Below are 25808 nucleotides of genomic sequence, written 5' to 3'. Positions count from 1 at the left end.
TAAGCACAAAGACTTTTACCCAGCCTAACACAGTGCACCTCACATACAGGAAGTTCAGTTAATAGAAACCCAGACCCCATAGTTACTAAAAAGTCAAACAGTTTGTCAAAGATTGTGGAACATTTCCAGCTGCTGGAAATGAATGTCTTTGAGTCCGCAACAGGAACAAGAGGCAGAACAAAGAAGGAACACGGTCAGGCAAACTTCACCTCTTGTCAAACAGAGCTGGTTCTATGTTTGCTGAACAAATTCATTAACACTCAGAATGGCAGAACTTCTACAGCAGTTCTGTTTCATAGAAATAATTTATTACACCCACTATTAGTACCAAAATTTACAAGCCAGTTTTTTTTGTCCAGTTTCTCTTTCCACACCCCCAGTAGAAAATACCAAAAGAGGAAAAATTCATGTAAAACCCAAGTCCATTACTGTGTGGAAAATGCAGCAGCATTCTTGTCAACTGGTATTTGCCCCACAACACATGGATAAAAGATGCGACAGGCATCTCACAAAGTGCTTCTCAACTATTATTATACAATGGTGCCCCTAAACAAAGTTACTGCTGGGACACTTACCATAACATTTTGGAGACAAAGTATTTTTTTGATGAATTGTTGCCACATTTTTAGATGCTACTGATAACTAAAGCAATCTTTCCTATGAGTATTACTGTAAACTTATTTTAATCTCAGGACAAATTAGAAGTGAAACTCAAAGCTTTTAATGTTTGTGGTGAGAATGAAAAAATATAAATATGAATTTTAAAAATGTACAAATGAAAACCATGGAATTTCCTCAGTGTATTCTGGATCGCTTGACTCTGCTCATCTCTCCCAGTGCTTTTCTTTTCTGGGATAATCCAGTTCCAAGTTCTGTGTTAGTCTGAAGGTAAGAATCAGCTTCTGGCAGGCAGTAAGACTCCATTGGGGGAGGTGGATCCTTCAGAGGAAGGAAAAAAAAAAACACAAAACGTGGTTTAGCTCAAGAAACTTCTAAGAAGAAACAGCTCATCAGTTTTCTAAAATTGAAAATAACAAAATGAACATTGCACACCTACATTTTTAATGTTTTGCAAGCTCCCTATCCTCCCTATCCTGCAACAGATCCCACTGCAACAGCACCAGAACAAGTCATGTTATAACAGCTAAAATTTGAGGCCACGTATCAAAACACTTAGCATAGGCACTTGTGGCCAGAATTCCTGGCCAAGCAGGCACACCACCAGTACAGCAGCAGTCCTTTTCAGAGGTATCAGGTGGCTGGGGTTGCTGGAGGCAAGGGGCCTGCCCCCTCTGCCTGTGGGGCAGGTGAGGAGCACTCCCAAGAACCCCTGGGCATGCACACCTGGATGAGGTAGTCAGCGATGTACTCCGGTTTCAGGCAGTTCACTCCTTGGGCTGCCGCCTCCACTACGTTAACCCTGGTGTTGTCTGGCTTCAGCTTACTGAAGTCAGCAAAGAGATGAGTTGCTTCTTTAAAGAGACACACAGAATGACCAGAAAACACCTACAGATTAAAACACGACAGACAAAAGTGACTTTATTTCTGTGTTTCTTCCCCAAGACAGATGCAGTTCTGTAATGTCATTCATCAAATTAACTAGCAAACCGATGGGAAATAAAATACCATTTACAGTTCCATTCTGTACTGTCAGGTGCCTTTCAAGAAGGGTGATCCTTCTCAGAGCGCAGCACAAATTCTATCCTCAGTTCCCAGCAGCACCACTGACTTGTGACCTCAGACAAGCTGCCCTGCCTGACCACATGCAAAATGAAGATGACATAACTTTTTCCTCCCACCCTTTGACCATATCTCAGCTATCCTGTATAAGTAATTTTGTCAGCTAAGACCTTTTACTCACATAGAAAAAGCCCAGCACAGAGTTTAACAGGAAAAAAAAAAACCCATATGTGTATTTAACTATTTTTTTTGAAAAACTGCATACTTTTGCTCCTCCTGACTGAAGAAGGCGCCTGAATCCCGCTTCCTTGGTTTGATCAACATTCAGGATCACTTTCCAGCCACTGAAAGCTCCCTAGATAAAAGACTCAATTTAGTTGAAAGTACATCGGTACTAAAAAAGTACAAAGACTTAATGGATCTATAATTTTCCCCTTTGGGGAATATCCAGATAAAGATTTGCTATCACCTAGTTTTGCCTTTAAATATAAATGGCAGAAAACCACCCACAGAACATAGAACTATTGGGGCATCACTATACAGTCAGGCCGCTTGCCCCCAAGCCCTTTCACCTGCATAGGAAGGTGGGCAAAGTGATCTATGAAAAGACCCTTGGCAATGAGTGTTTTTTCCAGAACACCAGACGCTCACCTACAGAAACACATCTTAAGAAAAACAGTTACTTGGAAACAACATTTTCCCTCCTACCCCATGCACTACATTATCTACTCAGTTACAGTAACAGAACCTAGGGCCAACTGGTTGCCTTTGACAAGCACTCCACAGTGGTTTCCAAGTAGGCAAGGGGTACAGAGGATTGGTTTCAAGCATTCGTTTAAAAAGGTTATTGTAAAATACATGCAAGTCAAGACTCATCCTAATACGACTGAAACATCAGCAGTATTTCTACTTCTCGATGAATACTCAACTGCAATGCCTGATTTGAGAGAGAAGTTAAAAGGCTTTGGGAAGCCCAATTCCCACTTTGAAAAAATCTCACTTGGAAGACTATGAAACTTGCACTGTAAAAATCATGGAAGGTGCAAACTTGTGCCATGTTTGAAATACAACAGTATGCTCACTGCTAGAGCTATGAAAATGCTGTCCAGAGCTGTATACAACTATACTGCACAGCACAGGATTTCTAGCTGTTACTGCCAGTACCAGTTTAGTTTCCTCATAAAGCTGAGTTAGGTTAGCTCCCCAGTCAGTGATCCAAAGTGTAAATATCACCTTCAGGGCCAAGGGATGTTTACATACGTAAGTATCCACGTTCCAGCTTTCCACAAAATGAACAATGGTTCAGGAGGAGATCAAGGTTTTTGATATGACAGCACTAAATTTTTTTAAAAACAAAATTACTTAGCTAGAATATATCCAGCTAAGCCATTTTGTTCTTAATAACAAGGCAGATTACCTTTCCCTGCCAGCTAAGTTTCTGAGTTTCTTGGTGACAACCCCTGTCCTGTCCACTCACACTACAGAACTTACGGGAGTATCTAAATACCTCAACAATACCATACCTCAACAATACCAGTTTCTTGCCTCCCTTTGTGAATTTTTTTCCTCCACCTCATGGCTGCGAGTGCTAGTTTCTTCTGGTTAACATTGATTCCAGGCAAAACATTAAGTATGGAATTGCTTCCCCACTCGTAATCTTCTTCCTAGAACAATCACAAGCTTGAATTACAAAGCAGTCCTCCCAACTTTACTAGCAAAAAAATAAATTAAAAAAAAACACCACACCAAAATGAAACAAACAAACAAAACCCAGAACAAATCCCAGCTCACTCTAGCTTTATATATTGATTTTATCTGGCCAAAACAGTTCTCGTTAAAATTAAGAATATGGCTTTTAATTGCACATATGTACCTAAATCAACGCATGCCTTCTGTGACATCAAGTCACACTTGCAGACAACCAGATTCCTCCTGCAATGGAATTCAACAGCAGGGCAAAGCAACTCACTACTATGGACACCATTGACTCTACATTTCTGCAATGTCTTCCAAAACAGTGAAAGTTGATTTTGATGGATAAAAGATATGAACCAGTCTACAGGTATTATTTTAAAGTTAGCCTGGTCAATGTAAAAGAACTGCTAGATCCAGGAGGAGTGTGAAATAATGGTTAGGGCAGTGAGGAGTTGGAAGAGAGTGTTCAAAAATGTTTATGTATGTGGTCACAGAGTTGGATCACTTGAAATTATGTTAATTTATTGAAAGGATCAGGATTTAATTCCTGGTGTGACAAGATCCACATAACTTTAGCTGATACCAGTGAGAATTTACCAGAAGATACTCAAGCTTCCATTTTCAGAAGCAACTATAAAAATACAGGTATTTTATTTGTCCTATACCAGCAGTTTGGTCCAGGACTAGTTTTCAGAGAAAAGTTTGCCAAAAATTTCTCAGACTTTGGGTCATCTAAAACTCCCAAAACTCAGGCACCCCGAAATTGCTTTTGAGAGCTTAAGTCTTTTCCTAGTACTGCGAAATAAAAGGAAATGACAAAAAGGTGCAACATACTCATTTCTCAATAATAAATCACATGCCTGAACAAAGCAGCCAGCTCCTCTACATGCCTCCAGGTAGGAACGATGAAGCACCCACTTTCCAGCTGCCATCGAAGCCAAGAATTTTTCATTTCGAAGAGGATGTCCCACAACGATGTGTGTGCAACTTGGATCAAAGCACTGTTTCTCAAGTACTATTCCACCTTGGAAGTGAGGAATGAATTCAATTCAAAAATATTTAAGGGTCATGCTGTACCACAGAAAGGATCAACTCAAAGGGAGAATTATCTGAATTCAGATAAAAATATACTTAACTCAAATTTACACTGAAAATATTATCATTGAAGTGACATGGGCAGAAGCTGGCAAGAAATGAGGAGCAGTCAGGATAGAGTGGCTCTGGTAAAAATGAAATGCCACTGTAACACAGACAGGAATGAGAGAGACACCAGAAGACAGCAGATCCTGGGCACTGACAACAGTAAAGAATGAGGCTGTTGTGGAGACAGCTAAAAGAAACTGCCAAAAGACAAAACCATTGCTGTTTTATGGCAAAGCTGATCACTCATCACAATATATTCAAAGAATCACTCACAAGCACAGAAAGCCATAAATCTGAGACCTCAAATCTGATGAGTCTTTAACAGAAGCCCTTTCTTTTCCCCAACAAGCCACAGCTGACCAGCTTAGAGACACATACTATTCTTTTCATATTACAAATATCTGGTACCTAATTCCTCAATCAGATGGCAGTAATCAAATCTTTCTTGAGGATTAAGAGAAGACAGCTGAAATTTACGGTGTTTTTCTGGTTCTTCATCAGCCTTCTCATCTTCTATAACAGCCTGGAAACACAGTAACAGATTTTGAAAATATTACAGAAAGATTATGTCGACAGCTGACTGCTTCTCTACCAAACAGTCTGGGTTTAGCCAGGAAAAGCAGAACCAAACCTGTCAATCACTTGACAAAAGCTTGGATCTTAGCAAATCAATGTTAGGCTCCTGCTTAACATCCTGTTGCTTCCCCCTTTCTTCAGGGCACAACTGAGCCAATTTGTCATAAAAATTAATCCTCCTTCACATCCACCGATTGCCAAGTTGAACACATGAAGAAATCATCATCCATCTATCACACTGCCTCATTCATTCAGGCTTTCTGTAACTTCGAGGGTCTTTATGCATTTCCACCACAGCCTATTTACTAACACGACACATTATGCTTCTGAAGACATAAAGCTGCTGAAAGTTTGAGCATCAAGTGATACACCACGTGCAAAAGACTACGCCCATTTTCCTAGCCCCTTCCAAGTTCACTATAAAAAAAAGCAGAATTTTAAACCAGGTTTTTGTCAGAAAAATAATTTTCACTTTGTAGCAAAACATAAATTCTAGATCGCACCAAGGAAACAGAAGTCTAAACTTTTTTCCATCACCCCAACATGGCTGGAGGATTTCCAAGTAATACACACAGTAACTCTCCACTCTAAAGCCCACCTCAGCATGCCAGCAGGAGCTAACAGGACAAAAAGCTCTATTTGTCTGAACAAACAAGCTTTACTTATTTGAACAAACATTATTTGTTCAAAATATCACAGAAAGGAGGAAAAAGAAATAGAACTGCACAAAAATAATCCACTTGAAGATTTTAAATGCAGATATTCACCTATTTTATATTTATTGTCAAGTTCAAAAGTTCTTGACATGCCACTACATCTCGCAGAACACAAATCATCATAAACATTTCTACATGTGACAAACCTTTTCTTTGGGCTGTGGTGCCACAGGAGGGTTAGCCAGTGGGAAAGCAATGCTGGGGGCCTGCGGAGTGGGGATCAAGTGATCCTTAATCGGTGTTTCAGGATCTCTACATACAGGATTCTTTAGACCTTCAGTCAAATCTCCATCTCCAGCCTCGGGAACAGCTGTGAAAGTAAAGTGCTGTTACATGACTTGTCTTTGGCTGAACGTAATTATGGATAAAGTAAAAAATATTATTTAAAAAGTATCTATCCTAAAAGGACAAAACACAACTGCTGCTACAACATGTACAGTTACATTTCACTATTGCCTTTCTTAAAGATGCTCTTCCTTATACCACAAAACCAGCAACTGCAATATTGCAGACTCATGTGCCTGGATGCCTTGTTTGGAAAACAAACAAACAAACAAACAAAAACCCCAAACCCCCAAATGGCCTAATTTCTTTGGCTAAACCGCCAACTGATTCAGTTGAACCAAAAATCAACTGAATGCATTTAGCTAGTTTTATTAAACCTCCTCCAGGACAGGGTCAGTTTTCAGGAAGACTGTTGCCACAGGCAGAAGCTCTGTAAGTAGATTGTGGGAAGGAGTTGGGGGCAGGAGAGAGGTAGTGGGGAAAAAGCAATAAAGAATTCCACTCTCTCTCAGGAGGCAGGAATAGGAGGAAAGCAAAAAGAGATTAAAAAACTTAAGTGTGTTGCTTCCTTAGTCCTAGCAGTAGACTAAAGACTTCAAAAAGAACAGCGAAGATAAATACAGTATCTTCACCAAATCCTGACCTAAGCATGTCCATCAGCAGCTCTGACACATCTGGTTTTGGGCTCATGAGTATGTTCTTCCTGTATCTCCATTATTCATTTATGAATATTTCCACTACAATTAAAAAGACTCTACTACTGGTATTCCCATTTGAATTCCACTATACCTACCTGAAAACCAGCTGTGGTTCCAAGTAAAAATTTGGAAGATTTCCTAAAGTTGATGTAGACTACTTTTAAGACAAGCACTGCCTTGGCACTGGACCACAAGTGGCAAATGGATAGGAAAGCTTCTCTTTAAAAAACAGCAACACATAATGGACCTCAAAGATGTAAAATTGTATTTTTGACATTTGAGAAATGCCAACAATGCTCACTTTTTTTAACAGGAGAATTGAAACACTACTGTATTTTAAAAGTCCCAAAGATGAAATGGATGCTGTAGCAAAGAACAAGGATATTGTATTTCTGATTTTACCTATACCAGCAATCTCTGCATCAGCTAAAGATCCTCTGAAGGCAGACTCATCCATGTTCTTATTGACGTTACTCTGACCTTGCTCAGTGTACTGGGAAGGACTATCAGGCCACTGAAAGTTGCTGACAAGTCTTGCTCTCTCCTCCCTCGCAGTAGGATCGTCCCAGATGATCTGCTCACTCTGGGATGGTTCTGTGTTTATATCTGTGAGTGCCTGACGGGATTGCCTAAGGAAAAAAGCATAGGTACTGTAAACATTCATTAGTTTTACGGAAGACTACCATACCAGAAGGCAATGTGTTAATGAGCATATCAACTGTAGCATCCAAGTGACCTCATTATTAGAAAGCACGGCTAGGAAAGGGAAAAATTTCAGTATAAAAGCAACTTCAGGAGCTTGACTTTGTGGCCGTAAGTGTCAGCATGGATGAAAAAATAGGCAACCAAAGTATCCGTAGGAGATATTGTTATTATGTGTCATATTGATAAATTATTCAAAAAAATCAGTGTACTCTGCTCTTTATTGAACCTATTAATTTGCAAATAAACACCAAGCTAAAGGAATAATTTTGCAATGTTTCCATTACTTTCTCACTGTTAGCTCAGCACTGTTAAAGTGCAAATCCTAAGTCTCTGTTTAGAGAGAAAAGAAAAAGAGAAACATTCACAGAGGTGCTTTGCAGGAATATCTACTACTTGTATATGACCTATGTACTAGAATACTGCAGCACTGCTTTCTTCAAAATCTGTAAGAACACTAACTAATCCTAATCTGAAGAGAAAGAAAAATCAGTTGGCATAATTAAATTCAGAACTAAAAAAGCAATCAATATTATGTGATTTTTTTGAAAAACAAAAAGATACCTACTATGGATTAAGATAACATGCTGACTTTACCTAGCACGTCCAACTGAAGATTCTAAACTGCAAAAGAAGCAACTTTAGTATGTTAAGTAGTGAAATACAATACATCAGAAAACCCTGGAGACTTATTCATGTTTCAATGAATGTCTATGTGCAGGAAGGACAAAATAAGATACTCTGAAACACAAATCAATACCTTAGAGCTTCCAAGACCCTACTGCGGCCATTTCGCACAGAGCGTGTGCTATCAGGAGTGGTTGGAGAACCGTCAAAACTGTTCCTTGAAAGGGACCCTCTTTGCCCTTGGGGTTTCACTAGCGATGTGGCAGACATTATCTCCTGCAGCTGCCTTTGGAAGTTCTCCCTCATTTCTAGTGCTTGGGTTAAAACTTGAGAGAAGAAACAAAACTCACAAGATCAAGACTGTTGTAATTGTAATAATTGAAAAGTAACTGAAATTCCAGTCAACTTCTCCCCCCACCTCCTCCCCAAGGACAAAGACAATACATTTTGTATTTGTATTACACTACAAATACAAAATGTGTATTGGGGCGGGGGGGAATTATCTGGGGAAACCTTTTCCTAGACATAAGCAGAAATCGCCATTTGTCTCATTTCTGAATTTGCTTGCATGATCTAACTTAAATCCATAATTCTCCTGTAACACATTTAGTGTATACCTTTTATGTTATGTAAATAAAAGTGATTTGTCATGTTAAAGACAAACTTCAGTATTTTAAGAACAAAGAAACAGAAATTAAGTAATTTGCAATGGATGATCATGATTTTCTTATGTCAAAGTCTTTAAAATAGAGAGCAAAACCCTTCCCTCTCATCCAGCAACAGTAAGGGCTAGCTATAGTCAAGTACTATACCAGTACTTGACTGGTATATAAATATGGTACCTAAAGCTTCCAGATCTTAACATTCAGCACCTGAAACTGTAAAAGGATTATATTGGTAGTTTGATGTTCCACAACTATTTTGAAAACAGCCATTTACATTTACCTCCTTTAGATTCACTCGTAATTTGTTCTTCCCCTGTAGTGACTGTTTCCTTTATTTGGTCAGTAGTTACATCATCTTCAGCATCATCGTCATCCACTGGAATAATCTAAAAACAATGAAGAGAAGTAGAATTCTCAAACACCAAAATTTTTGCTTTTTACCCATGTTCAACGCTTGTGTAAATTGTGAAGATTATTAATCTTGCCTTAGTGTAATCTAACCTTTCTGCTACCACAATGACAGTTAACAGTGAACAGCAACATCAACGACAAGACCTATTCTGCAGTCTAAATGTCTAAGGCAAGTTCACAACTTTCACCTCATTACCTATGAGAGAAGGTAAAGACTGAACCTACATCATTTCAAATTTGGAAAGCACTTCTAATCCTGAAATGCCTGTTTCCCTTCATTGCCCTGGAAGAGGAATATTACAAATACAGAAAAACCTTAAGGAACACCTGCGATAGCTATTGTTAATTGATAGCTAACCTTGATTCAGATCATCGCTGAATAAGCATCAACATTATTTATTATTTTGTTAATACAACAATGAAGTTAACTGAATCCAAATCAATTCATAAAACATTAATTCATATCACACATTATACCTCATTTTCTTCTGCTGGTTTTCCAGTTGATGGAAGTTTACTGGAGGAGGAGAGCCTGACATCTTGCACTGCACTGATGTCCAGGCTCATTTTGGGATTGTAAGTGTGAGGAAAGAGGGATTCAGGAAGTCGTTTATATTCTTGGGCACTCTGTAATAACATCAGTTAATGTAAGAAAGATGAGAAACTGATTGAGATAAAAAAGAAATTCCACATCTAAACATAGAAGTAGTATAATAAAAACCATTGAAAGTAGTACTTTACACAAGTGAAAAATGTGTGTCTCATTCTGAAGAAACACGTTACAGAAATGTTCAATGGAAGAAAATTTCTTTTCTCCTCATGGAGAACAAGGTAAAAGTACATCAGTGAAAACTGATCACTCAATTCATAAATTCAAAGCAGGAAGCAAAACATCAGTTCCTATACATGTTCACTATAAACACAAACAAAAAATCAACTGCCATATTAACTGGTTTTAAGTATCTATTTCCCTTCACTTTTAATAAGGGAACAAAGCAAGCTCCATACCTCTAAAAGCCAGTGTTCTGAGACAATATGTATACCCCGTTCTTTAATGGATTTGTACTCCTTATTGTTGTCATTTTGTCCTCCTTTGTAGATGAAGTGTGTTACCGTTTCATCAAAGCACCATCTAGAAAAGAAAATGAAATGTAACTTGAAGATATCATTTCCTATCAAAAAGTATCAGAAATCCAGCTCAGAAATTGTCCTATCCCTTGTTCATGTTAAAATACTGTTTTGCCTATTTTTTCATGTCTAAATAAACAAGAAGCCCACTTTCTTCATCAAAAAAAGACAGCATTCAGTTTCAGGATAGAACAATTTCAATGTCTTTTGAAAGCCTTCCTGAAGTAAATAAAACTAAATCTGTTAAACAATGGAACAGGAAGGGTTTTGCTTTATTTTTTTTGTTTTAAGTAAATGGAGTTTCAAATCAGTTTCTGAAAAGAACGTGTGACCCAGGATGACAGAGCTTTTTCTTTTGTTGACATATTGAGCTGCAAGTGAAATACTGATTCTCAAAGCTCAAAATAAACAAAATGCAGGATTTCTAACATTCAAAGCAAGTAATAGTTTTTATCGGTATCTAATGCAAATATCTTCAGCATTTCTAGGCTACTAAGCAAACATAATTCCTCATCCACACTTTGAATGATGACACTTATTATAGAAATCAATAACAAAACATAAATCAGATTCAGTAGGAGCAGAATTCTGTCTTAAATCAGGAGTGTCAGTTTGTAGTTTCTCTTCATGACAACCTATTTTTCCTAAGCTTTTCTAAGCACACTAACTTAGCCATGCTTACAATCTGTAAGATAGTTAGTTTTGAGCCAGGGAGAAACATACATAAATACAGATCAGATTCAAAATCTAAAGTATAAATCAAATTTTAAACTACCCAAAAGCTAAACATGTTTCATAGTTTTCTTCAAAAAATAAAAGAATAGAAAAAAATATTCCGCAGTTTCGTAAGACTTCAAGACAGTCTTTCCAAGACAGACTTATCAAGACCACAGAGACCAGGGATGTGGTGGGGCTAGACGGCCTTATTTCGCATTAGAAGCCGATGGCCTTATTTTGCAATAGAAATTGTTTAAGATGGTGAAATCTAATGTTTAGCTGTAGTAAAAGGTCATGTAGATACGCATATTAGAATGCCAAGACTTATATTTATTAGAAGTCGTATCACTGCAGAAGCTTTGAAGCTGTTTGTATCAGTTGATACCTGTAGTCTGCCCCAAGAGAAGCTGCTACTGCGTTCAGTTCACTTTGCTTCTTACTAAGTTTTTTACTAACATATATAACAACGTCAGCTAGGGGCTTGGGCTCTTCTTCCTGTTCAAGCAGCAGGGAAAAAAACAGAAGTCATATTTAGAAGGTTTCTGTATCAAGGACAAAAATACTTTAATATTTAGTGTACCATGTAGTAAAGTATGCAATAACAACAAAACTAAGATAAACACATTTTCTCTATTTTTGCTGCTCCCAAACTCCATGGTCAAAAAACCAGCACTATTATCATTCCATGCACTAGGAATCCAAAGACAAAAGATTCACTCTCAGCCAGTTTCCCTGGAACGTGTTCTGGTCCTTCCATCAAAGACTGAACACTTCTGAACACTAAAATTAGGGAATTATCAAACCTGATGACACAGAAGTATTTCACTGTACTGGACTGAAAAAAAGTAAGAATAAGGAACTACAAAATAAGAAGTGACAGCCTTCCGTTGCTGCAGTCCATTAGCTTTCTTGCCCCTCCTCTACAGTAAAGAGTGTACTAACATGGCAAGCAATACATAAATGCTCCCTCCCTTTCCTCGTACATCTTTTTCTGTTTTCTCTCACTAGGGTAGATTACACTGAAGAGCCAAGATAACTGCAAGAAATTATAACATAATGTGTCTTTATAACAGGGTAAGCAACTGATCACATCTTGTGCGTCCTGGTAAGCAGAAGAGCAGCACCTTACAGAGGAATATAGGAAAGGAAGACACGTGCATTAAAAAAGAACTCCTAAATTTAGTCCAACACAAAATATTTAATCCTACTCATCTGGAGCCTGTGAATTTCCTAAGTGTGATGAAATCCTCTCATCTCAATACTACAAAACCTAGATTGGTATGTATGTACATGTCATGTTACTTAACAACTGCTTAATATTCAAGATAGTAGTACAGACAGCAGAAAAAGGTTTCAAAATTCTTTGCCTTCCAGGAGGAAACTCTTGTATCTTATCTTCCTTTGACTGTCGTTGAAGACATAATCGTATGTATTTCTACTCAAATAGATCACAAAGCACAATTCACAAACTCTTTTGTAACTTAAAACCACAAAAAGATATGGCATTTTCTTAATTAAGCCTATGGTCCAGAAACTCAAACCCAAGATTTCCTACCACTTCTGGCTCTGCAGCAGTCAACTGAGGGCTGGCAGTAAGAGCTACTGTATGCCTTGTGCTATTTGCCAGGGCCAATTTCAAGTTTCTGCCGATGACTTCAGAGAGAGGTGTGCTCAGTTTCCTGTTTTTTTGATCAGGACCTCCTGGAGTTTCCAAAGCTGCCAGAGCATCCTACCAAAAAAGAAGCAACTGACTGACTTTCATGAACACATTACAAGTGTTGCACTGAAGCGCAAGTTTCACAAGTATAGTCTGTAGTAAGATTTCATACTCCTAAAACAGGCCAATTTACTACAGTAGCAGCTAGCAAGTGCACCTGTAGTACTACTTTTGTGCGGTGGTACAAGACAACCCCAATCTTAGAGTCTGCATAAGGAAAACAGGAAGAAGATAGATTACTAATTTCTCTTTTCACTACTATCAATGAAAACTGCCCTCAATGGAAAAGCCAGTGGCCAAACCCAGGTATTCCTAATCCAAATTGATAAATTTATTAATACCTCCCTCAACAAAAGTTGCATACAGTATGAGATTCTATCTGCACCTTTAAAACACCAGATTTCCTACTGCCCTTTTAAAAAAAAAAAAATATATATAATTTTTGGTCTAGAATACCTTGCTTTTGAAAGTTTTCAGAGTTATGAACAATTAGATTTCAAAAAGCAAAATACCAATTGAATGACAGAATGGTTTGGATTGCAAAGGACCTTAGAGATCATCTAGTTCCAACCCCTCTGCCATGGGCAGGGACACCTTCCACTAGATCAGACTGCTCAAAGCCCCATCCCACCTGGGCTTGAACACTTCCAGGGGTGGGGCATCCATAACTTCTCTGGGAAATCTCTTCCAGTGCCTCACCACCCTCATAGTGAAGAATCTCCTCCTAGTATCTAATCTAAATCTACCTTCTTTCGGTTTAAAACCATTACCCTTTGTCCTGTCACTACACTCCCCGATAAAGAGTCCCTCCCCATCTCTCCTATAGGCCTCTTTAGGTACTGGAAGGCCACTATAAGGCGTTTCCAGCACCCTTTCTCTTCATGAAGCAGAATTAACTAAAGAGAACACTAGATTCTTCTGGTTTTGTAATTCATGTTTTGTTCTACTGTGGGGAAAGAGTTAAAAAAACCAAAACCACAACAAAACAGACAACCCACAAACAACCCCACAAAAAACTTAACAACTGTGCAGGAATTAAATGCATTCATCTTTCAGTTAAGGCCTTGAACACGAAAAACAAACCTGAGCTTTCCAAAGCACACCCAAGCTATTCCAGCACAGATATTCCTGAAGTGTCAGGGGTTTCTTTGTTCTGTTTTAAGACTAGTAGTTTTTCTAGCTTTCAGAATGAGACAATGAACCCAACATCCCAATGCATTTTTCAATTTGCAATAGCAGTTTTGTAATTGCTATAAAGCTACTACATTAAAACCTGTCATTAAAGTAGCATTTCATCACAAAACAAGCAAACACTTACTTCCAAGTATCTTGAGCAATTACAAGCCTTTTTGTTACATTTCTCAGTCTTTAGATGTAAAGAACACAGATTGTGTACTGTGTGAGGTTTAAAACACATGAGCTTTGTTAAGGACATTATAGCATCTACTAGTCATAAATCTAGTCCACAGATCATTAACTGGAAATACATATAAACAAACAGAGCCAGTTTTCCTGGCTTTATTCAAAATGGAAAGTCTGTATCTTGACAGCATAAAAAGGGGCAAGCAAAGGTTTCTGTGCTGCTTTTAAGTTTATGCACATCTTTAAACCCTACTGGTTCTACAAACTAAAAAATTGTCAAAGATTATCACCTTTACATCAAAAGAAGGCTTGAACAGCTTGTCTTTGGAAAGAAATTTTGATGGTGTATCAAGATGCAAAGACGGTTCTTTCTGTGGCAGTCCCCCTTGTGCAAGAGGGGTTGTCGTCTTCCCAATATGATGAGAGATTACAGCTTGGAAAGCTTTACTCTGGAACCTGTTGATATCAAGAGGGGTCACAGCTGTTTTTTTCCCCGCTTCAAGGAGGTAAGTAGGTTGTTCTGAATCAGGAGATTTAACAGTTGCTGGTGTCTTGCTAAGCTGAGTAATGGAACTCTCCGTGTCTTTAAAAGAAACAAAGAAAACATAAGCAAGCAATCCGATCTTTCCTTTGAACACAGATCTCACATACACTTTTATTTAAACAATTCAAAGTTCACCTGATCTTCCTTTCCCTAAAAGAAAAAATTCATAACCCTCCCCCAAAAATGCTCTAAACTGACGATTGTATTTTAAAAGCCAGTATCTTAAGTGTCTCTTCCAGTTAACTACTTAGTTTGAACTATATTCGTACTGAGCTTGACCCTAAGTGTCTGAAAAAGAATGAGCAACCCCTGGCCTGCTCATGCTGTTTGCAGTTCTACACATACGTACAACGTATGTTGTACAACAGCTATCAAAATACAAATCCAAGAAAAAGATATAATATACAACAAATCCTTGCCTTTCAACATTAAAGGTAACTCCTCCTCCCTGGCTCATTACTTTCCATGCAACGTAAAATTTCTTTCCTATTCATGACTCTGAATCACACCTCTTTAGGTCACTACGTATATACTTCCAGTCCCTTATGCCTTTGGATTAACAGGACCAGGATTTAGCGAGGAATAAGCCCTTAAAGCTTATCCATCATAAACACTTCTAGACAAGCATGACTCATCATCTTTACAGCTCAAAAAGATTAGTACAAGATTTGCTTTTACATTTTACTGCTCATTTCCCCCCCACACACACACTTTTTTTCCTTAAAAATGTAAGACAAGACGTGCCTATGCCAACAACATACCTTTTGTCCTCTGACTTAGTGACCCATATAATTAATTCACAAGGGCACCAGTAAAACAGGTCTGCTAACATTCAGTATTAAATCACTGTAGTCTGCATCTTAATATGGAAGAAATATTGCCAAATAAAAGGTGTGAAAAAACTGGAAAAGGAGCAGAAGCATCAGAAGATGAAGGAGGCATGAAGGACTAAATCATGCCATTGCAGGCTAACATGTATGAAGTTCTAAGGGGGATCTATCATCAATTCCCATGCTATCTACGGCACAGCATATGAGTCAAAAAAGACAAAGCTGAGACATGAACTTGATTCCCAACTGACCGATAAACACAAGGTTTCACTAACTCCAAGAGACTTGCAGCAAACACACAGTATCATTTCTATAATCACAACTCAACAGCACGGAAAAAAAAAGGAAAAAATACTTGGAAAAATATCCTTTAGCTATAATACTTCAAATTATTTTTTCTTAACAACTTCATCATACCTGACTTCTTTATTGTGAAGGAACAGCACAATTACACAATCATATTTCCTAACTTGCTAGTAACCAACCTTCAGCCTCTGCATTTTCAACCAAGAACTTGCTTTCATCTGCTCTCTTTCCTGTCCTTGCAGAGTGCAAAAGCCAAGCTACAGTGACTGCTGGCAAATTCCACTTCTTTGCAGCTTCATACTTGGAACCACCCGGTTCTCTCACCACAAGATGGGTACTGGCAAACATTCCCTTTTTTGCATTGGCTTTCCGCACAAAGAATTCTTGGACTCTAAAATTAGATTAAAATACATTAATTTAGTCACAAACAAAATTTATGTAGGGATGTTTATGCTATGATAAAATGCACTCAAGCAACTTAAAAAAGAACCAGTAGAGTTATCTAAGGCCATCCACTTTGCACATTACAGCCTACACCTACAAGCCAAAAAAAAAAACCCCAAAAAAGTTACACAGTAATACTTCGTTTCAATCAGTATTGAAAACATAACATTTCTTATACTCCAGAAGTCCTCACATACCCCATTTCCAAATCATACACTGGGCTTAACATTCTTCTGCAAGATTAATGGGGCAATTCCTTTCTGGAGCCAACAATCATAATTTCCAAATGAACAATAGTTTTCTTTATGACACAGTTTTTTTCTCATCATCAAGGACTCAGTCTTCCAAGAAGATGGCAACACTGACAACTCACCAGCACACTTCAGTTCAAACAGACTACAAATCAGATCAAATGATACTCTTAAGCTGTACAATTTTGCCCTCCAGGCCTAAACATGTCTTTCTTAATGTTTCTCAAAGATCCTGATTAATTGGGAGCAAATAATTCACCATCCCAGCTCTTAAGAAATGGTGTGCTATCACTAGTTATGAGGCTGGACCAGATAGTACTGAAGAGGAACAATGGTCCGCTCCTGGACAACTGAAGAGCAACTCGGAAGGCCTGGTATCTGAAAAGCTGACTTTTTTTGCTCTGTTCTAGAGCACAGCAAAAAGTTACCGAGACTCAGTCATTGGTAAATACAACATTCAACGTATTCCAGCAGAAATTAGGTTGTGTGAATACTGACGAAATTTCTCTAAAGGAGAGGAAAATAAAAGAACTGTATCATAATGTCTCATTGCTTCAGCACTATGTTTTGTAAGTTAATAGAATCCAGAAGACCTTTAGTATTTGTTACTCCTGTAAAAATTAAATGCACAATGGATTTCATCACATTGGCTGTCTTAAGAACAAGAAGAAACAGTGACAGGAGACATACCTTGCTCCTAGCAGTCCTGCCAGATAAACCAGGGAGTCTCTCTCTGCACCAGTGAACTGGCTAAAAGAAAGAACACAATCTTCCAGGGGAGTAACTCCTTCCATTACTGGGACTGGTGTGAAAAGTGGATTGGACTGGGGATCTAAAAGGAGCTGCTGTTCCACACATGTTATCTTAAAAGAAGGTGAGAGATACAAATGCAAATCAAGCTAAATAGCAACAAATCCAGCAATATTTCAGTAACTATATGATAGCATTTATGGACTCAACGATACGCAATCCTGCTTCCATCATGCCATCCAAGACAAATTATTTCCCACTGTATCAGACAAATTCTTTTCTAGATCATTTATGTCAGGTTTGAAATACTGAAGCATTATTCAGAACTTCACAGTTACTACTCTTCCAACCCTGGAGGCTCCCTTAAAGTAGTTCAAGGTGTGATCTGAGGGTCTGTATAGATTTACTTCACAGAAAGTTACCTAGTATTGAAAAATACTAACAGCAGTTAGTCTACATCATGTGCCTGCTCTTGGCAAATATGTTAATATTTTTTGACCTTGAGCTACAAAAAGGTGACTTGCTCCTCTGCCACAAGTCAAAAAGCTGTAAAAAGCATGAAACAAGAAAAAGTAAGCATAAGGATATCAAATTAAGTTATTAGTCAACTAGGTCCTTCTACAATTCATTATTTAAGAGTATGCTGTCAGACTCCTATACAAAAAGCCTTTGAGTCATGACAATGAAGTCCTATTCAACAAGCCTGTAGAAAACAAAGTGAAACAGAAAAGACACCTTACAGATGCAGCAGCTTTAAAGCATGCTTTCATTTAGTACATTTCAAATGAAACAAGGCTAACCTCTCACTATCTTACTTACATTTAAGACACCAGCAACTCCACATTCTGACAAGACGTATTTCTAATAGATACCTGTTTACTCGTGGAACTGAAAGTATAACTCCCTTACCAGCCACGTATTCGTGACAACATCACCAACAGTCGGCTTCACTGTGCACCCCAGTAAAGGTACTACAGCATAGTCTGCGATGGTTCTGCTTTGCAGTGGCAGAATTTTCCCAGCATTCTCCTTTACAATATCTGCAATGCAGGATTCATCCTCTTCACCAAAACCCAAAAGAAGAAATCTCCTTCTGACAAATAAGCCTCCTTCAGCCACTGCAGAAGATTCTCCCAAAGAACCATTACACACGGAAGATTGATCCTCTCCTTGAACAGTCATGTGAGTAGTGTCACTGCGGGTTCTGGATGTTAGTTTCTCAACTTCATCTAAAAGGAGAAAAAAACCCAACAAAACACATCCAACCATCGTATTTGCTTGACAAGAACATTGAAGACAACTCAAAATAGTTTCATGAAGAAGTTACAGTATTCTGCTGGTTTCAGCCAAGTTTTAGTTAAGAACTGCTCTATACAGGCTTGTTTAAATTTTATTTCTAAAACACAATATAGAAGTTAACATACTAGATGTGGCTAGCTTTTTAATAAGCAAATGCTGCAAAATTCAAATGCTAATTACGTGCAGTTAAATTTTCTATGGTATGCTGAGCCTAAAACATACCTAAAGTAACATCATTATTTACGTATTGAGAGAGGAAGTCATCTTCAGCAGTTTTCTGGTGCTTTATAACATTCACAGCTTCTTTCTTCAACAAATTGTTATTTTTGGGAAGAATCGACTTCATTCCAGGTTGCTCCAAAATTGAGTTCTCTAACAGCTGGTAGTTTAGAGGGATATATTGCTCCACTGGATGTAGATAGCCTTTACTAAATGACTCCAGCAACCATTTTGCTGTCACTACATGAGGCCTATAAAATAAAGTGTTATACAAACAAGTTACAGCAGGTTTCAGAACTGATTCTTCTTTCCAGCTCTGGAAATACTAGTATATATACACACCTGAAGTTTCTAACGCCAATACTAAGTAAGTTTTGGGCACTTTACAAACCTCAAGGTTTTTTTTTTTAATTCTTTCAGTCTGAGAACAGGGATTTTCATACTTATTTTCTATAATGTAAATTATACCTGCCACTGCTGGGTTGCCAAATCCTTCCTCCTCCATATATTAACAAATACACATTAACACCTCTTTTCACCAATAAGAATACTTGTTTTTCTATTCACTGAGGTGACTCACGGCTACCCAAAGAACTACAGTATTCAAGAGGATGTATTTATGAATATTAGCTGTAAGTCTTCTCAGTTAATAACTATTTCAGATTTTCAAATCAATACATGTTTTCCTGTTTAGAAGGCGGTGGACAAAGAAAACAAGGTGGAAGTAAACCTTAAGCAATATAGTTATCATAACCTGTGAGCTGCCTTATCCAAAAAGTGTTTCAGCTCATTGTTATTTTCCCCCAAAATGACATGGGTAACATCTTCATTAAGTTGATTAAATCGAACACCACCACCGCAATTAATAAGCCTTCTCATTTTGTCCAACTTCCTGCCACTGAAGCCACACAGATAGATCTATAAAGAGAACAGAGCAACAAAAAAGGCTTTTAAAAAACAGAAGTACAAAAGAAGAAAAAATAAAGTAAGATATTTTAGGATAATTTGTTTTGACTGCAGTAGAACACAGAAACTAGTGGTGCAGTTTCTGCGAAGCAGCAAAAAAGTTAAGCATTTAGAATTGGATTAATTTATCTTTGCAAATTAATCTAGCAAAACTTTGATATTTACTAATGCAATGAACCCCCAGCCAAAGTCATAAAACAAAAAAACCCAAAACCAAACCCCACCCCAAACCACACACCGATTCTAGAAACTATTCATTATAGTGTTTATATATGTCTATAAATTATGCACACAGACAAATATATATGTAGACACACACGCAAGCTACAGCATGTGGACACAAAATAAATCTGGCATTTGCTACTGACCATGGAAACAACAATTTACTCAGTTGCCAGTGCTTCAACCTAGTTGTTTCCACAGGGTTAAGACTGAATATTTCAAAGTATATGTTGTTAAACATACTCGACACCCATCTAACAAATCTTCAGGGGCTTGAAAAGAACTGATATCCAAGTTTTCCAGCTCATCAGGAAGAGGATCCAGTCTGCTGCTCATAGCAGAACTACATGCTGTTTCATTAACACCACTCAAATTGATATTGGAAATGTGGCTGACATCCGAAAGGGTATGACCTTTAAAAAAAAGTAAAATTAGAAAAGATGCATTAGTTTTGGCTCATCTATTCCTGCTGCTTCACTAAAGAAAATACAAAACTGCCACATATGATTTTGTTGTGCTAGAGGGAAACGTAGAGTCTGAAGAATAAAAAATACTAGGTAAGTATAACCTTGGTTAAATAACTAACTTGAATTCCCAGTGCTCACCCAGCACTCCTGTTCAGTCAGGAGTCTTGAAGTAGTAGTCAGTAACAGGTGTTTGGAAAGACACACTTAAAGCTGGCTTTTTCTTTCATGCTACCATGTTTGTTTACAAAATGCTTTCAACTTTCCTTCTGTTAATAGCATGGAGTAAGTAAAAACAAATATATGAAGGAAAAAATAGAAAAAATAATTTTTTAAAAAAATCACCATTTGTCTTCCTCCCTAAGACTGCTGTAAAATTAAATTCATGAGACACTTGTTTTAAACTACAAACACATGAACAGTCGTGCTTTTTTAGGACTTACAGATATACACCACTGATGCTTAAGCAGACAATCATACACCTAATTCAAGATTAGTTTTTAAATAATTATTCCCATGTTTTAAGACTACACATGTTGGAATATGCAACGTGCATAGAAGTAATCTGTTGTGTTTTAAGCATTAGCAGAATCAGAACCCAAACTGTCAAACCAGCATTCCAAAAGCAAGCAGCAACTGACTAATTTGAAACAGTTCTTCCTTCCAACTACAAATGTTTCCTACCTTACTTTAATGTATTTTAAATGGTCTTACTTACTGTCGGGCTTGCTGGCATGATTCGTAGGTGTTGACGTACTGGGTGTATTACTCAGTTTTGATCCAGCCTCTATTTTATAGATTGTCTCATCCTGACAGAAGCCTTTCTCAATGCTGTCAGAAAACCACTGCACAGACACACAGTGCACGTTCCATTTTTTCGCACATTCGTACTTCTGACCTTTCCAATGTAAACAAAACAAAAATCACAAGTTACTAAAAGGCTAATGCTTCAAACAGTTACACGGAAAGATGTCTGGACGTTAAGAAAATTGAAAAATTCAAATAACTGATTTCAGTGTGCAAGTTGTGTTGCACACAACTTTGCTCTTCTGATAAGCTGCTTATTTATTATTTTGCTCTAGATAAATCTATTTATTTAGATATCTCATTGATGGCTAGCTCATGCGTACAGTATGACAGGGCACTAAAGCAAAAAAAAAAAGTTTAAAAAGTCCAAGGATATTTCCCCACAGGGAAAGGAAAGGAAATTGGGGAAAAAAGAAAACCCTTCACATTCTTCTCACAATAAAACTACAATCCTTTCATCTTCCCAAGAGGAAAGAAAAGGAGCTTTCATTTTATCTTAGCGGGGAGTTCAGAAGGTACAAAGAATAGATCAGTTAAAAACCATTACTCCACAATCCAATTTCAATCAGCATATAAATTAAGTCCTATTCAGCTCTCCCAAAAAACTTAAGTTTTTCTTTATTCTTCCATTCCCTCTAGGATTCTCCCTTTTTCTTCCCTTAAATACCATACCATACGGGTCTCTTTCGTCTTTTGTTCTCTTTCTCATGCCTTTTAGACCAAAGTAAGGGTGCCCTGTGTTACTCTTTCCATCTACAGTGATGCCCTAAACAGAAGTAGTAAGAGCAACACTGCAGCAGACACAGACACTTCAAACTCTTATGCTTATGCATATTTACACTACAACTCAAGAAGTGAAAATAGTATTTACTCTGTAAGTTCTACCTTTTGGTTCTTGAACTATGAGGTGAGTACATTCATTCATCTTGAGCTGCCCTGTGTATTGCCCACCATGTTCAGCAGTGAGGCGCTGGACTTCTTTCCTGTCTGAACTACTTAAGCCAGTTACGCAAATTGTACAGCCAAGGAACACAGGACAAGCATAGTCTTCCATGTTAACATCAGTGTATCTCATTACGCTAAAGGAATGAAAGAGAAAAAAGAAAAAAAGTATTTTTTTCTTCCAAGTAAAATCACCCAGAACCAATACTCTGTATCACCATAAGAATTATCAGTCCCCAAAACAAAATCAGTTGGCTTGGTTTTTTATACCTTTGCTGAGACTTATCCCACAGTGTCTTAACCCAAGAGGGAAGCAAAATAGGTTTTTTCAGAGAAGCAGCTACCAAGTATTTCTTGCTCCCAACTTCTCCAGCTATCAGATGAGTTACTGACACATTGAGGTCTCTGTACACACGTCCACCCATCATCTGTACGTATTTATGAACTTCTTCCTGCGTGGGGGAAAAAAAAAAGAAAATTATCAAGAAAAAACACACTCACATTCCCCTTAAAAAACAAAATCATGGATTTCGACTGTCCATGGTTTCTCCTAAAAAGGTGTTCAAAAATACAAAATGGGTACAAAAAACCTAAAATATAATTTCCATTTTATTTGCATTATGGTAAGCTGAACATAATATGTACTTTAATTAAAATACTACAATGATACTGTATGAGTAAAATTTTACAGATGGTTGACATCTTAGGTAGTATAAAGAGATATCGGAATAAATAAAAAGTCAACTTCTATGATAAACTATTTAAACCATAACTGACTGGGTATTAAATCTTTACCCTGTAGTTTTCAGTAACCAGAAATAGAGCATGTTGTCTGTAGCATTATAGCCGCAGACAAACCAGCAAGATAAGTGAGCTAATGGGTTAATAAAAATCCGTAAAACATACATTTATTCCCAAACTAATACAGCTGAAACTTTGTATGGTTATACATGCATATACTTATGCAATATTTAGATGTACATGCATGGATACACCACTACATACATGTTTATATACTACATACAAGACTCCCTATTCCTCCATACAACTCTCTACATAAACTATACGTAGTCTACAAACTATAGAATGACGATATATATCTAGACACAGGCACAGTTAGACTTATATATAGTATGACTGCTGCCTTAGTAATGAGCTATCTGAAGCAAATGTCAACGATAATCAGCTAAACAATCAATTTTGTACAATGCATTACCCTAACATCTTTTTCCAGGCTGGTACAGGATACTGTTACATCGGCCATGGTCATATTGTACACAGGATACTCAGCTCTTGGGACACATCGCTGGGACTGCATGCAGTACAGGACTACCTGTGGTCCAACAATTCTACAACCAAGCTGCAGTAAAACAGAAAAAAACCCCAAAGAAAGTTAGCAGAAGGTACACTGGTATAAGGAAGGTTTTCCTTGTTCCTGAATCCCGAGGAAGGCAGGGCCCTTGGTCTGTCTTCCGCCCCTAGCATCTGCAGGTGAGTTTTGTTTTTACTTTCAGCTGTGGATTTTCAGTACAATCCTTGTAGGTTTTCTGGCCTCAGTAAAAGTAGCAGATGCTACAGCTAATATGCCAGTGAATTCCAGCTAGCCTGTCTTTGTCTGCTGGACAATTCCTTGCAGGTCAAACAAAATCATGTTACTCAGGAGGTAAAGAACTGTAAGAGCCAGATTAGCAATTCCAGCAGAATCGGAAGTGATCACACTCTTTATTTTTCCACGTGCTTCAAAGTAATTCTTGTGCTTTGCTAGACATCTTATTTCCTAAATACAGGATGCAGTGAAGTCTTAAAGGCTTTATTGTGCATCCTTCATACTGCTATATTCAGTGCAAACAGAGAACACATACAGAGTGTAAGTATGGACAAGACTGCTTCTAGAAAAGAATACAGCTAGAAATAAGCTGATGGGCAGCATACCTTTTTGAGATGATTGAAAACAACGCCTCTAAAAGGATCACAAATGTAAAGCGATTTATCATTTTCGTTTATACTGAGTGCTCTTTCTTCTTCAAGGATCTGAAGATGTTCTTCTGACTGAAATTCTTTTATAGACTGCAGATAAACAGTGCGTACAACAACATTTATTTAATTAACAAAAAACCAAACAGCCAATCCTGTGAAAACTACACAGTACACCTACTTGAAACACCTCAGAGCAAGGCAACCATGCAAAAGAAAGGGCTAAAACACCTCACTGTATGCAGTGTCCCCCTCATTCCACCAAGTCTTCACAATACTCAGACTTCAACGTTCATCATATAAGCTTTCAGGATCTGATCCTGGCACACAGTGCCTTTAGCTCCCACTAACCTCTCACAGTGGAAAACAATCCACAGTATCTTTCCTAAGTTTGCTCAGTGCTTTGATTAGTGACCACCATCTAGACCTTCCAAGCTACATGTCACTTTACTAAATATCACCAGATTTTGAATTATTTCTTGTTCAAGAAGTAATTTGTTCAAAAAATTTTATTATAAACACCTGTATTACAGAAATCGCTTTACTTTCAGATATATACATATAAGCTCCGGCTAAGTCAACCACAGTAATCATCTAATTAGATAATTTAACTAGATAATTCACCAAGCTCACGAAGAAAGGTGATTAAACCTACTTACCTCAAGAGCTTTAAAAAAATACTCCGAGTTCCCAGAAGACTTTATGAATTTCACAAAAAATGGCTCCTTACTATCTTTCATCCTTTAACTGAAAAGCAGAACCCAGTAAGCGCCCCGACATTTTCGGCGTAGCCCGGAATCGCGCAGTGAGGGGGAGCATCGCCCACCTCCGAACCCGCGGAACCCCTCTCGTCCCTGTCCCTGCTCCCCGCCGCCCACGGGCCTGCCCCACCCCGCCCAGCCTCGGCGCCGACTGCTGCCGGAGAGGGGCGGGGGAAGGCGAGGGAGACCCCTTCCCCACAGGGCCTCCTCCCACGCCGGGGCCCTGCTGCCACCCAGCGCGCGCCCATCTCACAGCTCCCGCACAATCCACCGACCCCTGCTCTGCAGCTGGTGCTCGGCACTGCCAGTTTAACCACGCACGACACTCCACTGCAGCCCCGGCCCCAAGGTGGGACGAGGGCCCGAGCCCAGCCACCCACCCACCACCCTGCGCCTCCTCACAGCAGGCGGGAAAGCGGCGACTCTCGCACTGCGCAGGCGCGGGGAGGGGACGAGCTGGCGGGGGCGGGGTCTCCGGGGGCAGGGCGGGGGAGAGCGAGGAATGCTCATGCGCCGCCAAAGATGTGGGCGGGGAAGGGGAAGGGGGCGGGTCCACGTCGTTAACGGGACCGCTCGTGCGCTCACCCGGGCCGCCCGTTGGAGGCGCTGCTGAGCGCCTGAGCTGTAGCTCCGCCCCTCCCTCCGCTCGCCGTGCTCGCGCCGCCGCTCCCGTCTTCGGAGGGCGGGGTGGGGGGGCGCGGAGGGCGCGCGGCGGTCGGTGGTGACCTGTGGTGAGTAACGGGCGGGTGTGTCCGGCTCCTCCTCCGCCTTCTCCTTTTCCCTCTCCAGCCTGGCGAAGGTTGCTGCCATAGGAGGTGGCAAGAAGGGCTCCTTCCCTGGTCCCGGCATCCCCCGCATCTGGCACCTACTCTCCAAAAAAGCCCGAAGTCCATCACGGGGACTCACT

At 38.9% G+C, this 25808-nt stretch overlaps 1 protein-coding gene across 1 annotated transcript; it reads right to left on the bottom strand.

The window, feature by feature from the left end:
• Window positions 1–334: 334 nt before the first annotated feature.
• TOPBP1 (DNA topoisomerase II binding protein 1) lies at window positions 335–24880 on the bottom strand (the record flags this gene model as incomplete). The annotated part of the gene is made up of 27 exons (XM_081996799.1): window positions 335–939; window positions 1345–1506; window positions 1946–2035; window positions 3204–3344; window positions 4236–4399; window positions 4927–5041; window positions 5957–6120; window positions 7196–7422; window positions 8256–8448; window positions 9068–9173; window positions 9676–9825; window positions 10207–10330; window positions 11429–11538; window positions 12599–12772; window positions 14413–14705; window positions 15982–16193; window positions 17188–17360; window positions 18157–18476; window positions 18769–19016; window positions 19520–19683; window positions 20197–20366; window positions 21136–21315; window positions 22110–22303; window positions 22437–22618; window positions 23383–23526; window positions 24099–24233; window positions 24800–24880. 27 exons carry the CDS (start codon window positions 24878–24880, stop codon window positions 796–798), a joined length of 4560 nt encoding a protein of 1519 aa, XP_081852925.1. The 3' UTR covers window positions 335–795.
• Between the last annotated feature and the right edge of the window lie 928 nt (window positions 24881–25808).

The sequence above is a fragment of the Phaethon aethereus genome (genome assembly GCF_964289735.1).
Source record: "Phaethon aethereus genome assembly, chromosome: 2".
Lineage (NCBI taxonomy): Eukaryota > Metazoa > Chordata > Aves > Phaethontiformes > Phaethontidae > Phaethon > Phaethon aethereus.
Note: the sequence above shows the minus strand (reverse complement) of the source record. Positions and strands in the feature narration are given on the sequence as shown.